The sequence below is a fragment of the Lissotriton vulgaris genome, chromosome 9 (assembly GCF_964263255.1).
Source record: "Lissotriton vulgaris chromosome 9, aLisVul1.2, whole genome shotgun sequence".
Classification (NCBI taxonomy): Eukaryota; Metazoa; Chordata; class Amphibia; order Caudata; family Salamandridae; genus Lissotriton; species Lissotriton vulgaris.
This window is the reverse complement of record NC_141697.1, coordinates 280,857,932-280,871,302: the sequence shown is the minus strand read 5'-3', so window position 1 is coordinate 280,871,302 and position 13,371 is coordinate 280,857,932. Positions and strand designations below refer to the sequence as shown.

The following is a 13,371-nucleotide window of genomic DNA, read 5'->3' as shown; positions in this document are numbered from 1 at the left end:
ACCACAATAAATTTTGGTGCCAATATTGTCTTCCAGGTAAGCACCATCTCTCTCAAGAACAGCAACTCTGAAGGGAGTCCAGATGGTCTCCTCATGCCCACCTCCTCTGTTGGGATTTGCATCGTTGTGCAATGAGAACTAGTTTTTAGCTGTGCTTGTTTATGTTTATGTCAACAACATATACATAGAACTGGTCAAGGAGCCTGAACTTGTAGGTCGAATTGTCACTGCACACATCTTTGTCAGTGAAATTAACATCACATCAATTGTTGAACTTCGAGTAGAAAATGACAATGTAGTTGAATTCAAAAGGTTTTTTTGGGTCAGCTCAGGGATAGCGCTTCTGAATTTCCAGCATGGCTGCTAAGAGATGGTCAGCGTTTACATCATTCTGTACTCCATTGTTCAAGAGACAAAATTGAAGTATTAGAATTAACTTCTAAAATGAACAACTTCACCCATGAGTACTTGCAAAGTTTTCATTTATTGAATTATGTACTACTCTATTTGTTATGCCGATTCTTTTGTAATCTTAAACTACATAGTATTCCTCACTTCACCGTTAAGGTTTTATTTTATAGAATTAACTTCTAAAATGTACAACTTCACCCATGAGTACTTGCAAAGTTTTCTTTATTGAATTATCTACTACTCTATTTGTTATGCCGATTCCTCCGTGGTCTTAAAATAAATAGTATTCCTCACTTCACCTTTTAGGTTTTATTTTAATTCAAGATAGTAACACATTTGTGCGTTTTCTCTTTGTACGCTCTTATCTTCCAACAATACAACTGCATTCTCAAAACTACCCGGAGAAGTGTGAACCTTCCAAAAGGGAAACAGGTGCTCAATCAAGTCTGTGGGTGTCAGAAGATAGTTCATTCTGATAGAGGACATGACCTGCATATTTTTGCACTATTGTTGGCATGGTGAACATGATTCTGCTGCAGGTTCTCGCTTCAGCTGCAAGGGAAGCTTTTGCAGCCATTTGTGTGATCGGTTCACCCTCAAATCTTTGGCTACCATTGATTCAAAGTCACTATTACCTCAACTGACCACTATTTTGCATGGCTATAGTTTGGGTCAGAATCTGTTGATGGCAATTAATAGTAGGCAGGAGTAGCAGCTTCTAGTACCCCTGACAAAGTCCTACCTTTCTCTGACCTAGGTGGCCCTGAAAGTAGCAGCAGGAAGTGAAAGTAAACAGTGCTCTAATCTCCTCTGTTGTGCTTTCCTGACTCCTCAGAAGCAAAAAAGAAGTTGCCGAGGAGCTTAGGCCTGGGCAAGGGCTCACACCTATGATATTATCTGTATTCATGCTGGCATGGGGTGAATCAACAATTTGTGAGAATAGTAAACCAAACTAGTCAAAGTAATAGTCATGCCAAAGCTATAGTCACATCAAAGTTCAAGGTGCAGAATTGATTAAGTCGAAGTAATGTTCAATTTGAAATCATGGTCAGGTCAAATTAATGGTCACATTGAAGTAGTGATGGTCAGCTTCAACATGTTCAAGTTGAAGTAACGTCAAGTCAAAATAATGTTCACGTTTTAAAAACAGTCAAGTTGAACTATTGTTTATATCGAGGTAATGGTCTGATCAGAACATTTGTCAAGTTGAAGTAAAAGTCAAGATGAAATAATGGTCAATTCTATATAATGGTCAAGTAAAAAAATGGTGCATCAAAAAATGGTCTTGTTAAAGTAATGGTCTAAGTACGGACGATGGAGGTATTAACATACCTCAGTGTGCCCCGGCTGCTATCACATCACTGTTGTTCTATTTATTACCAGTATTCTCAAACTTAACAGACATCTTGAAAAACACTACAGATCAAGGCACATTACTCATTTGCTCTACAGAACTGCCCAAATTAAGTAGGAGTAGATTTTTAAATATTTGCAAAAAAAATTCTTGTAACAAATGTCTGATAGTGTCATACGTACAGAGCAAATGTACACAAAAAGCAAATATTAATTTCTTATCAGTGTTTTATTCGGTTGATTTACTTCTCATAGTTTCCTTTATCTTGGCTGTTTTGATGACACGGGGAACTAGAATTCAAAGCCTGTTTGGCTTTGGATACGATTGACGTTTTGGGAACCTCATTTTTATTTTCAGCTGGAAAAAGCATAGTGATTTTCTAATATATTAATTGGGACTGATTGCTCTCAGGACAAAGAACACATACACTATCTCATCAGAGACAGGAAACAGGTAGAGGGGTGAGACTAACACAAACAAAATGCGTAGACAGGAGTATACCCAAAGGCCAATTGAGTATGGAGAAGAGGCACACAATGACAAGTTCAGTGGGAAATTTAGGACAGGGAGCCCAAAGAAGCCTAATATGGGCTGTCTACTTAGCAAGGGCTGATATTGAACTCATGATGGACACAAAGGGTTAAACTTCTGATGGTTAATTTTCTTTAAGATCACTCCTAATGTGTAAGCTCCGACTCTCTTGACAGTCTCAAGGGTTATGATCTGCTTAGAAACAGAAACAGTAGAAAGAGCTAAACCAGCATCCTACCTCCAGAGGAGAACCTCAACATAAAGAACTCCGCTCTTGAACAGTGATACAAATGATGAACATTCAAATGGATGGGAACTGAAGTCAAAAGAAAGTAGAGTACAAAGACAGAAAAAATGAGCATGGTGTTGATTATTCCTCTGCAGAGGCCATTTCAGAATGAATCGTAGAAACAGAACTCTGTGTTGAAGATGAAGAGCTGAGATATTCCTCTCAATCCCATGTGCTATCAAGGTTTGCCTCAACGAGATCTAAGGGATTTGGACATGTCCTCAACTGAACATGGGTGCATCTTTCTCTTTGAGTGAGTCTTTTCCTTTGCAAGGTAAAGGGTTGACATTAATCCTATTTTATTGTGTTCCATCCCTTAGCCAAGTTGATATTGCTCAGGTAATCGTGTGTGCTTTTTTAGTAACTGGTAGGTTTGCTTACTTTATAGTGTTATCACCACTCCATTTAGGTCATGGGAGCTCAGTTAACCACCAAATTTAGAGCCCCAAATAGTTAGGTTTGATGCTGTCCCACTCCTAATATCCAAGTCCAAACCACCAAATTATTTTTCATTGGTTCAGAGTAGACATTCCCTGAGCAATCATGTGTGAACACATTCCCTCTAGTCTTCCTGACACACACACTATTTATTTACACTATTGGTGTAGGACAGCGCTGAATAGCATTCCATAGGCCCTCTCTGGCTCGTCATTACCTGCCGCAGGTTGCGTGTCACCTTCACGTCGTGCCAGGCATTGTCGTTGAACTTGCCGTTGACTGGCTCCACAATGGCTTCAAATGCGCCTGAGCCCAGGTTTATGACGAGTGAGACGGCGCCGTCCTTGAGGGCGAGGTTCACGTAGTCAGCTGACTTGCCCGTGTGCAGGATGAGACCGTTGCGCTGCCAGGTCTTGAATGACAGTGTGATTTCGTCGCTGCTGCTCTGGATCGGGTTCTGAGACAAGTCGTAGCACAGGTACTCCGAGCCACGGAATGTGGCCACGTTGTCCTCTCGCGCTGCATAAACAGAAGGAGAGAGGTTTATCAGCAGGTATCACCAGTGAGCAGTCCATATATACACAATACATAAATGAGAATGCCACTCAATTGAACTCCACTCTAAACAGTGAACACAGAGTAGTAAAGCAGCATGAGGAAATTTACATATTTACAACATCCCAAAACAACCCAAAAAACAGAGACACGTGTTACTGCCTTACACTCGTTCCGCATTGATCTTCGCAGTATTACAGAAGTAGTAACTGGGAGCATGTCAATTATGAGCACATAGTGCCTATAAGATGTTCATATGCCTTTTATAAGGAAGAGAGAATATTACTTTATATCAATGGCTGAAGATTGACACTACAGTACGATGCTTGAATAAAGTAGATACGTCCAATGCGTGATGGTGCAAAAATTAATCAGGAAATATCGGATTACCAGAATTTCCAAACAGAGATATTAAAGACAAAATTATTAACAGATACAATGTCCCAGACTATGATTTCTTGTTGGCTGATAGTATTAAAGGCGCGGTATCTTAGTAAACCACTCATATATTTGCTTTCCGGAGTCATATCAGGTAATCATTTTGCATCTGATGTCTGGCCTCGGCAGGCTGGTGTCCTTGTACCAAAGCACTGTCGTAGGAAAAGGGACGTCGCACAGCATTTGACTCCATCCTACAACATAACAGGTAGTAATGCCAAACATCCTTTAATCCTGAACTGCCCCCTTAAAGCTGCTAAAAAATACATTAAATGTAGTAGTAACTTCAGAATCTCACAAAAGCAGTCTATAGGGTTCAGGTGTATGACACAACCACGCATTCATTTTCCATGCGTTCCTCAACAACGCAGGCAGAACAACCAATGTTTCTGAACCACTCATTCCATTTACAACACAAGTCATTACAACGACTTGCCTTAGGGGGGTGCTGGACTTTGGCATGGTATAATTTACTATTCCAACTCCTGTCACCAAAACAGTAGGGAAAGCATTGAACTTTAAATTTCAACGCCGCTTGACCTAACGCATGTCGTTATATTGACTTGCGTTGTAAATGTAATTCATGGTTCAGACGCATTTGTTATTATGCCCGCATTGCGGTTGTTGTATTTGCTGTTTCCCTTAGGGGTCACGTGGGAGGTTGCTAGGGTCACAATTCCCCACTCATTCTCATATATATATATGCCATCTTTGCCATCAGATGCTGAGCACACAGAATGACTAAGCATTCGCTCCTTGATGATTTCCCTGTGGCAAAGATGGTGTGCATAGCCTTCGTAATCCAACTCTGAGCCCATGGATGAGGTGATTCAGCAGATGGCTCATCGAGTGCAGATGGTCTCGGGGGCATAATGAATGTGACTGCTATCCTTATATGCTCTCTAGGACTGGGTCTCTCAATCCTAGGCAGATTTTGCAAATATTGAAGGGATACTTTTGAAACCAACTATAAGAATCTGACTCTTTCATAATCTAGACCCTGTTCTAACAATAAATTGTTGTACCTGGCCCTCGCTGTATGGTCACCCCAAACTTTTTGCCTTCACCACTCCTGTTTTTCTGAATTCGATTTTGTTGGATTAAAGACTCTGCTCACTGTATCAATGCTATCCTCGCTGCTCTGTAGGGGGTGGACCTTGCTGCTTGGAACAATTACGAGGAGTTTACATAATTACCATGCTTTTACCTCAGAAGCCATGGAGGAGAGTCCGCTCTAATGTTAATAAAGATAGCTCAATGGGTTACCTATCTGCTGCTGTGTTCCATGTGCTTCCACTAATTCACAGATTTGAATTCCAACACAGCTTGCTCAGCCTATCACTGGTCCAATATCAACAAGGGGGTCTAATTAATAAACAAATGAGTTGGTTTAAAATGTAAATAGTGGAATTAAAAAAACAAGCATGCTTGTTAGACCTGTCCGGCTTAGGGTGGTCTTCCGCCAATCTTTTTGCCTTCTTCCTCCATTTTTGCTAATCTCGTTTTTGCTAGCCTTAGGACTCTGCGCACTTTATTACTGCTAACCAGTGCTAAAGTGCACTGTAAATGCTGAGGGCCTGTAAATTAAATGCTACTAGTGGGACTGTAGCACTGATTATGTCACCCACTTAAGTGCCCTGTAAACAAGCCTCAGGTCTGCCATTGCAGCCTGTGTGTGCAGTTTCAAAACTTCCATTTTGACCTAGAAAAATAAATCTTTAGCCAGGCCCAAGCCTTCCTTTTTAATATATATAAATTACCCCTAGGGTAGGCCCAGGGCAACCCAGAAAGCAGTTTGCAGTGTACTTAAAAAGGTGGACTTGTACTTTTAAGTTTTTACCTGACCTGGTAGTGAAAAACTCTTAAATTCGTTTTTCACTACTGCAAAGACTCTAATTATAATTTTTAATATGCCACTTTTAGAAGTTTGGAATTGTACTGCCTCCGTCATTTAGTGCCTGTGGCCTGTACCAGGGGCACATGATTGGTTGTATCTGGTAGTTGGACTTTTTGTATTCCTCCTAGACAGCCACACACAATAGGGAGCTTAGATGAGCCTGCTTGGGTCATCACTAGCAAGATGGGAGGGAGGAGATGGGCACAGCGTCACTTTCACTTGAATTGGTTATATCGTGCCACCACACAAAAGTCGGCATCCCTCCTATAGTTGGTCTAGAGCTAGTACAGCGGAGGCAGGATGTCTTGGGGCTTCAAAGGGAAACTTCTAGAAGCTTCTCCCCCACTTAAAAGGCATAAGTGGGTATAAGTACTGCACCTCAGATACCACAACTTCAGTACACTTCTGGACCTGTGGATACTCTGCCAGGAAGAAAGACTGCTGTGCTGCTGAAGGACTGGCACTCTGCTGGACGGCTGCCCTGCTGGACTACTGGACTACTGGTTTGCTGGACTGCTGCCTTGCTGTGCTGACCTGCTGCCTGCTTCCCTCTTGCCTGAGTGAGAAGGACTGGACATGCATCTCTAGAATCCAAAACCCCAGAGTGCCTCAAAGTGCTAGCTGGCTGACCTCCTGACTTGAGCCTCAGAAACTGAAGGCTCAAACAAACTTGCTCCTGGACTCTGCCATCTTTGAGTCTACCCTGCCAAGTGGCACCACCCTAATCCTGGACCCTTGAAATTTGGCCTAAGGTGCTCTGGCAGCCTCTGTGGATCCAGCAGGACTGACTCATCTCCACTGCTGCACGGCACAACCCTGAGCAGAACCGACGCATCGCCACTACTAAGTGGATAGTAACCACCACAAAAACCTATACCACACTCTGTTGCAGCATCCGAAGCGCTGCTGCATGACACAGCCTCAGCTTAGGCCCTCGCATACTTCATCGACAGCAGCCTGGAGGATAATTCCGGACTCCGCATGACAGCTTCTCAGAACCTACGAATCGCCCTGACTTCATGGTGTATCCTAGACTCCTCGACTCCGGACTTTACATCGGATGGCAGGAGCCTCAATGACTATGCAGGACCTCCCACCACAACCTCGTCGCACCTCGGAACCGACGCATTGCTTCGGTAGTGCAATGTATCAATTCGATATGGATCCTGGCACTGCTCCCCAACCAAGATCTAAGGTACTCTGTTCGGCTGACCTAACTGAGTCCTTGTAGCTGGCCGTCGCTCCTTCACGGTTCGCCTCAATTTGGGAATTTTCCCCAGGTCTGGCATGACCAGATATCGACAGTTGGCGCTTAATGTCTTTTGGCAGTGTTTTCACAAAATTCTTTACATTTTAATACCTCCAGATCTACTAATTAGATTTTTGTCATTTTAGTCTTGTTTTGTTTATTAAAATTACTCTATTTTATAATTCTGTTGTAGGCTCCTTTTGTGGTCAGTTGCCTCTGAGTCAAGCCTGACTGCTCTGTGCCAAACTATCCAAGGGCTGAGCACAGGATAATTAAGGGTCTGTTTGTGAGAAGAATTGTGGTGGCTCCCTGGGAAGGGCCCCCCAACTAGTAACCCAATTTCTTTGAATGGCCAATTCTTTGACGCTGGAACAGAGTGTTGAGCATTATATTGGGATAAAGTACCCCCTGCTGTACTTTCTAAGGATATTGCACCCAACAAAGGAGTTCCATGGCTATATAAATGAAAAAGGCTGAGTTCCTTTATAAGGTTTTGAAAACTCTGAGTACACTTATGATATCCTTATTATGCAGTGCATGGGTAGCATTTCCCGTATAATATAAGGTCACACCATAACCTTTCCCACAAACCACTTAAATTACTGATGTATAGGTCTTTCATATGAAAGAGAGAGCATGTTTGCAAATATGAAGGATAAAAATAGAAATGGTAGTGCAAAATTAAAGACGGAAAAAAAGTTGTTAGATATTTTTAGCAAAACAATATTAGAATCCGTTTAATGCAAGTATGTTTTTCTTATTTATTTTTGTGTACACAGTAGCTCGGAATGTGTAGAAACATGCAGATTTTCACTTTTCCATAATTACCTACAGAGTACTTTACCTTTTGCATGCTCATGGCGAGCTGAGCTCGTCATGAGGCACGGTGCTCCGGTGCTCATGACGAGCTCAGCTCATTATGGGCAGTGGAACGCTCAGATGCGGGGAGAATTTCCCTGCTGTGCTGAGCGTTCCACGGGAACCAATGCACCTGTGACGAGCTGAGCTCGTCATGAGCACAGGAGCACTGTAGCTCATGACGAGCTGAGCTCGTCATGAGCATGCGGGCGCTGTGCGCGCCCCCCTCTCCCCCAGCACAGCGGGGGAATTACCCCCGCAGGGAAGGGGATAAAATAAATATGTTGCCATAAATATCCCCCTTCTGCTTGTCACCATAAGCTTTAAAATCAAAGAAAGAAAAGCAACATTTTGTTTTTGTTCAAACAGCTGCTTTAATTACACTTTGTGACCTGACCTGCCTTTCCCCTCAGCTGCTGTCTCTGGCAGTAAGCATTGTGACTACCGAATTCAACTTTAATAAGTTATTACAGATGATTTCTGACATCCTTTCTTTATATTCGGCAACTGGGTGCTTCACAAGTCGCCTATCATAAAGAAATTAGAGACAGGTTTTTATTCAGGGATTGCAGAATCTCTTGTATAATGATGCATTCGTATAATGCTTACTACTCCCAGACAAGGCAGGATAGTAAAGTAGTTTAGGAAATTGTTCTAATTCTAAACTTTAGGGAACAGACTCATTTGTAATATTGGACCTGATTTGGCAGAAAGCTGTATTAAACAAGGTGGTATAACAGGCAGGGCTCAGGCTAATCAACGTAAAATTAGACCAAAACACAGCATGTTGACAAATGATAGACACAGAAAAAAAGCGGAAGTGAAGTCACGCTTGATGGTGCTACCGTGTCGTTACCGTATGCTTCTACTTGTGAACACCGCCCCCTCAGTTCCCAGACTCTACTTACTGACTCTGCATTTTACAAGTTTGAGGGGCGTGGGATCACTCAGTTAACGCCCCCATAGAGGTGCCGCGTCCATTATTGCCACTGGCGCAGCCCAGGAGAAGCGCCTTATGGACGCCACGTCCCCCGCCAAGGTCACCCACCGCACAAGAGCAGGGGGTGAGTCGAAGCCAGGCCAGCCGCTTTGACAGCTGCAGGTGCTATACAATGGTCCAGTGGTCGCCTGTATGGATTTCAACACGGCGACTGCTGTTTTCTGCGTCCAATTATTGGCTGTGATTACACGCTAGGCCTCTGGTGGCCGATCGCGCGATGGCGAAGACCAGCACATATTGCCGCTCTCCCTCCGCGGCAGCCATCTGAGATTGATATCAATTATAACGCGGCAGAGTGACAGGCAATTACTTTATGGAAAGCAAGTGTTGCCCCCTGGATGGTTCCAGGCACCCTCAGCCGCATGCCTGTGGTGTCGGATATTTCAGCGTGCCTCAAGATTTATGAGAGGCCTGAAACAAAATATGAAATGTTTTTAATATTTTGCTTTTAACCGCGTGATCACGTTTATTGCTCCCACGATGTGAGAACATTCGATTTGTTCATATTTTTCCCTCTTCGATTTGCTTGGTTTTTGTTTTTCACTCACTGACCTCTGAATCCCAGAGACCCGATAGGATGGCAGTCCAAGACGTGTACATTAGCCAGTGAGGGCTACTCCAGGCCACTTCGAGTCTACCAGCCCGGAGTCAGCATCACTTCACTTTTTAGTGTGCAAAATGGTCACTGGAACTAGGGGCTGTTCCATCAGTACCCATTTAACTCTAGGAAAAGTTCTGCAGCCAGACCTTACATCATCACAACAAAAGGGTAGGTATGTATTTACAGCTAGGACTGCTCGGTTACCTTTGAGTTCTAAGGTACCATTAAATCCTGAAGCTTTTCCCTAAAAATGTGTAAACCAAAGGGAAGTGGGATTATTTTTATTTTCCCCAACAAAAGGTGTGATGAGTGGGTTTGGGGTTGCCTAGTATAGATGCAGTAGCTTTAACACCTAGTGATAGAGTGAATGGGTGAGCTTGAAGTTATACAATGACGTCACATTGAGGAAGTGGTCCTGTGTCTCAAGCAATGCACGTTTCTTCCCTCCTCTTTCTAGAGGAACTTAACATTCTGGCATCTCATTGTTCCCCAGGGTTCTGCCCATGCTGCTAGTATTCATACATCAGCATCATTGTGTTCTGCTTGCGTTGCTTACATTCCCTTTGATAGTACGGCACACATATGGTAACATTGGCTTCTGTCGCACTTAGGCCCCCATTAGGATGGCGGGCGGACTTTGCCCGCCCGCCATCCCATCATGGAAAGGGACCGCCCGCCATAAGGAGGGGTGCCGTAGGGGGAATTAGGATGCGCCCATCACAGTGGCGGACGCATTCTGTATTTTTAACATTGCGGCGGGCGGTGCTGATTGCACCGCCGGCCGCCATGTTAAAAATACATGTTGTGCATTTCAAAGCACAACGTGACAGGCACCGCGCGGTGCCTGCCACGTTGTCCTTTGAAATGCACCCCCCACCCCCTCGGAGTCCTTGGTGGCCCGCAACGGGCCCCAAAAGTAGACTCTGCATGCCTTTGGTAAATGCCCATCCAAAAATGGCTAGCGGTGTCTGATAGACACCGCCACCATATAAACCATTTCCGCCCCGGTCGCAAGTCGACCGGGCCAAAAAAGCGGCGGACGGTCTTTCCGTCCGCCACGGACCCCCCAGCCATGCTAATATGGCGGGCGGTCAGTCCGGCATGGATGGCGGGCGGATCGTCCCCGCCAGGCCGGTGGTGGCTCCTGCCGGCCTGGCGGGGGCGATGCGCCCGCCATCCTAATGGGGGCCTTAGTCTCCAGCTTTACCCTCCAAATCCTAATCCAAATGTACGCCATTAATTTAGTGTCTAAACCCTGTAGTATCTTCCTGCTTCCATCACCAGGACTTATTCAACAAGGTGGAGAAAGCAGAGTGTTCAGTCTTAATTGTTTTCAGATCTGCTGTCTTCCTTATTGGGGGTGGGCATATCTTTCAAAAGTTGTGCCTCTTATGTAGTGTAATCACCTCCGTCAAAATCATAACACACGTGTTTCCATTCACAGACTTTTCTGTGATGGCCTAATGCATCCTGAGTATTGTAGTCTTGTATTGTGTCCATTGAATTATTGGACTGACAAGCCTGGAATCGATGATTTTTAAGTAAAAAAGTTCAAGACTGCAAACTGTGTCCATAATGGCCTAGAATAAGGTGGCCACCTTACCCTAATGTTAGCATAGTCCTACCCATCCATTCCCATGTGAAGCACTTATCATGTACAGCCTGGTTAGGCGCACCTCAAATATCCTCGAGGTGCATCCCAGCCAATGGAATTAGTCTAAGGTACCAGACCTACCTGGTGTAATCATTTATGGAAATTCACAATACCTGGAAAATAATTCTGGAGCCAATGCAAAGCATGAAGGATGGGACATAGGATGGCTACACCTGTCACTGCTCTTACCACTTATTCTCAATCTTATGAAGCCTACAGCAGCATCTTGATTGTCTTTAGAAACCAACTGCAACAATCATTGATTCAAACTGACAATGCCATGAGCAATTATGTCCCAGGACTCTTCATTTTCACTACAGAGTTTCCTGACCAAGCAGGTGCAATAAGTGCAATATTTAAGTAAAACATGAGCTGATCTTCAAAGGATAAAGAGGAATCAAACAAAAACACCAACATTTTAACCCCTTCGGTGCTCATGACGAGCTCATATCTCAAGCAGCCAAGGTGTTAACTTTTGTGGTTATAGGGTTGCCACTGCCAGCTCCTTCAAACAGGATGTTATAATAAAACCAGACAATATAATGTATTGTGTTTTGCAAACCTACCACTGTCGGTACAGATTGTAAGGTTTTAAGGTCCTGCAAGGTGGCTTTGATCCATGTTTGAATAATCTCCACCCACCGTTCAGATCCCCAGCGAACACGGTGATATTATCCATGGGGAGGGAGGAGAAGGAGGAACGCCTGGCTTGGGCTTGAACTCTCAAGAATCAATTTAGACAGACCTCCTACTTTTCTTCTACGTTTTTAATTTTTGTTGTACTTGAATGTTGCTCTGTTTTAAAACAAAGTAAACAATTTAGAATGGGCCATTATACTTATTGACTTTGTTAATGTCTATGTTATACGGTTTTTGATACCAAACTTAAAACTATCAATCGGGTTTCGGCATTGATTGATTGATTGACCTCTGATACCATGGATGAGCCAGGCAAGCTACAGAATCGTTGTCTATCCTCCATATTTGTACTGTCTGGCATGTGGGTGTGTAGGGTACAATGAAACAGGAACTGCCTTCGGAGCCACTAAGAGCTTTGTGCTCCCTACAAGCAATCGGGGAGCAATCGGGGCATAGAATGGCAAGTATTGTTTCTGTTTCTTTTCTTGGGCATGAAGGTATTTCTGTTTTTTCCATTAACAAGAAGTGTTTCTTCTTTTGAGTTTTTGTTGCATCATTTTCTAGTGTTGGAAACTTTGACCTCTTATATGTCTCATCTGTACTGTTAGGATTCACATTAGGACCTCGCTGGATCAGAGTCACTGTGATCAAATTAATCGTGGACAGATCTTGCATGTAATTCATCCTCTAATACACACTCATGGTCAACTCCAAAGGCCTTGCTTTTTTTTGATGTTCAAGGATGCCTCAAGGTGGAGTTGCATCTTCCATGCTGTCAGGTTGAATAGACGTGAACCGTCCACTTGAGTTTCAAATGGAATGACATGCCGATACCTTTGGATGGACAGAGAGGGGAGTCTAGCTAGGGTGTTCAGATGTCCAAGATTTGCTGGGACATACTTAGATTTTCAAGTTCTGTCACATAGTCACATAAAAATATGCAAATATGCCAGATGTACTGTCATGGAAGATAAGCCTTCGTATGTACCTCAGGGAAATTCATAAAGAAGCAATTTACATCATATTTTTAATCAAAGTTGTATTTAATTTTGTTTTCTCCCTCTATTTTGTTGGTGAGAGCTGGCTGGTAAGTAATTTTCTGCTCCTTAATCACTGCAAAATGGTAGTCCAATTTTTATATCTTATTGCATCTCCTGGTTTTTGGTTTTCAAAGTTTGATCACCGCAGGTGGGGCAGAGTCAGTATATGTTTTGTGTTGCCATGACAGTTATCAAAGCATACATGAGCAAACCAACCAAACCGACGGAGCACTAAGTGAAATTAGAATGAAGAAAAATCAGTTTACGTGTATAAGAATGCAGAAGAGCCATTAGGCCTGGTTACTGAAATTAACCAAAGGATCACTTGCTCAAGCAATAACAACTCATAAAACCAGGGCAATAGATCAGTTGAGTGCTGGCTGTTTGCAAGATACAGATCATAAGTTGAAACCCCCA

General features: G+C 43.4%; 1 protein-coding gene across 23 annotated transcripts in view; it reads right to left on the bottom strand.

The window, feature by feature from the left end:
* The window catches only part of NRXN3 (neurexin 3), a 2,233,908-nt gene that overhangs the window by 1,554,035 nt on the left and 666,502 nt on the right, over nucleotides 1-13,371 (bottom strand). For all 23 annotated transcript variants that reach the window (XR_015299916.1, XR_015299918.1, XR_015299917.1 and 20 more), the window contains one exon: nucleotides 3,241-3,542. Coding sequence is in view for 18 of the 23 variants with exons in the window: in XM_086937585.1 (XP_086793711.1) it covers nucleotides 3,241-3,542 (302 nt within the window). In the remaining 5 variants the exon portion in view is untranslated. The remainder of the gene's footprint in view (nucleotides 1-3,240; nucleotides 3,543-13,371) is intronic.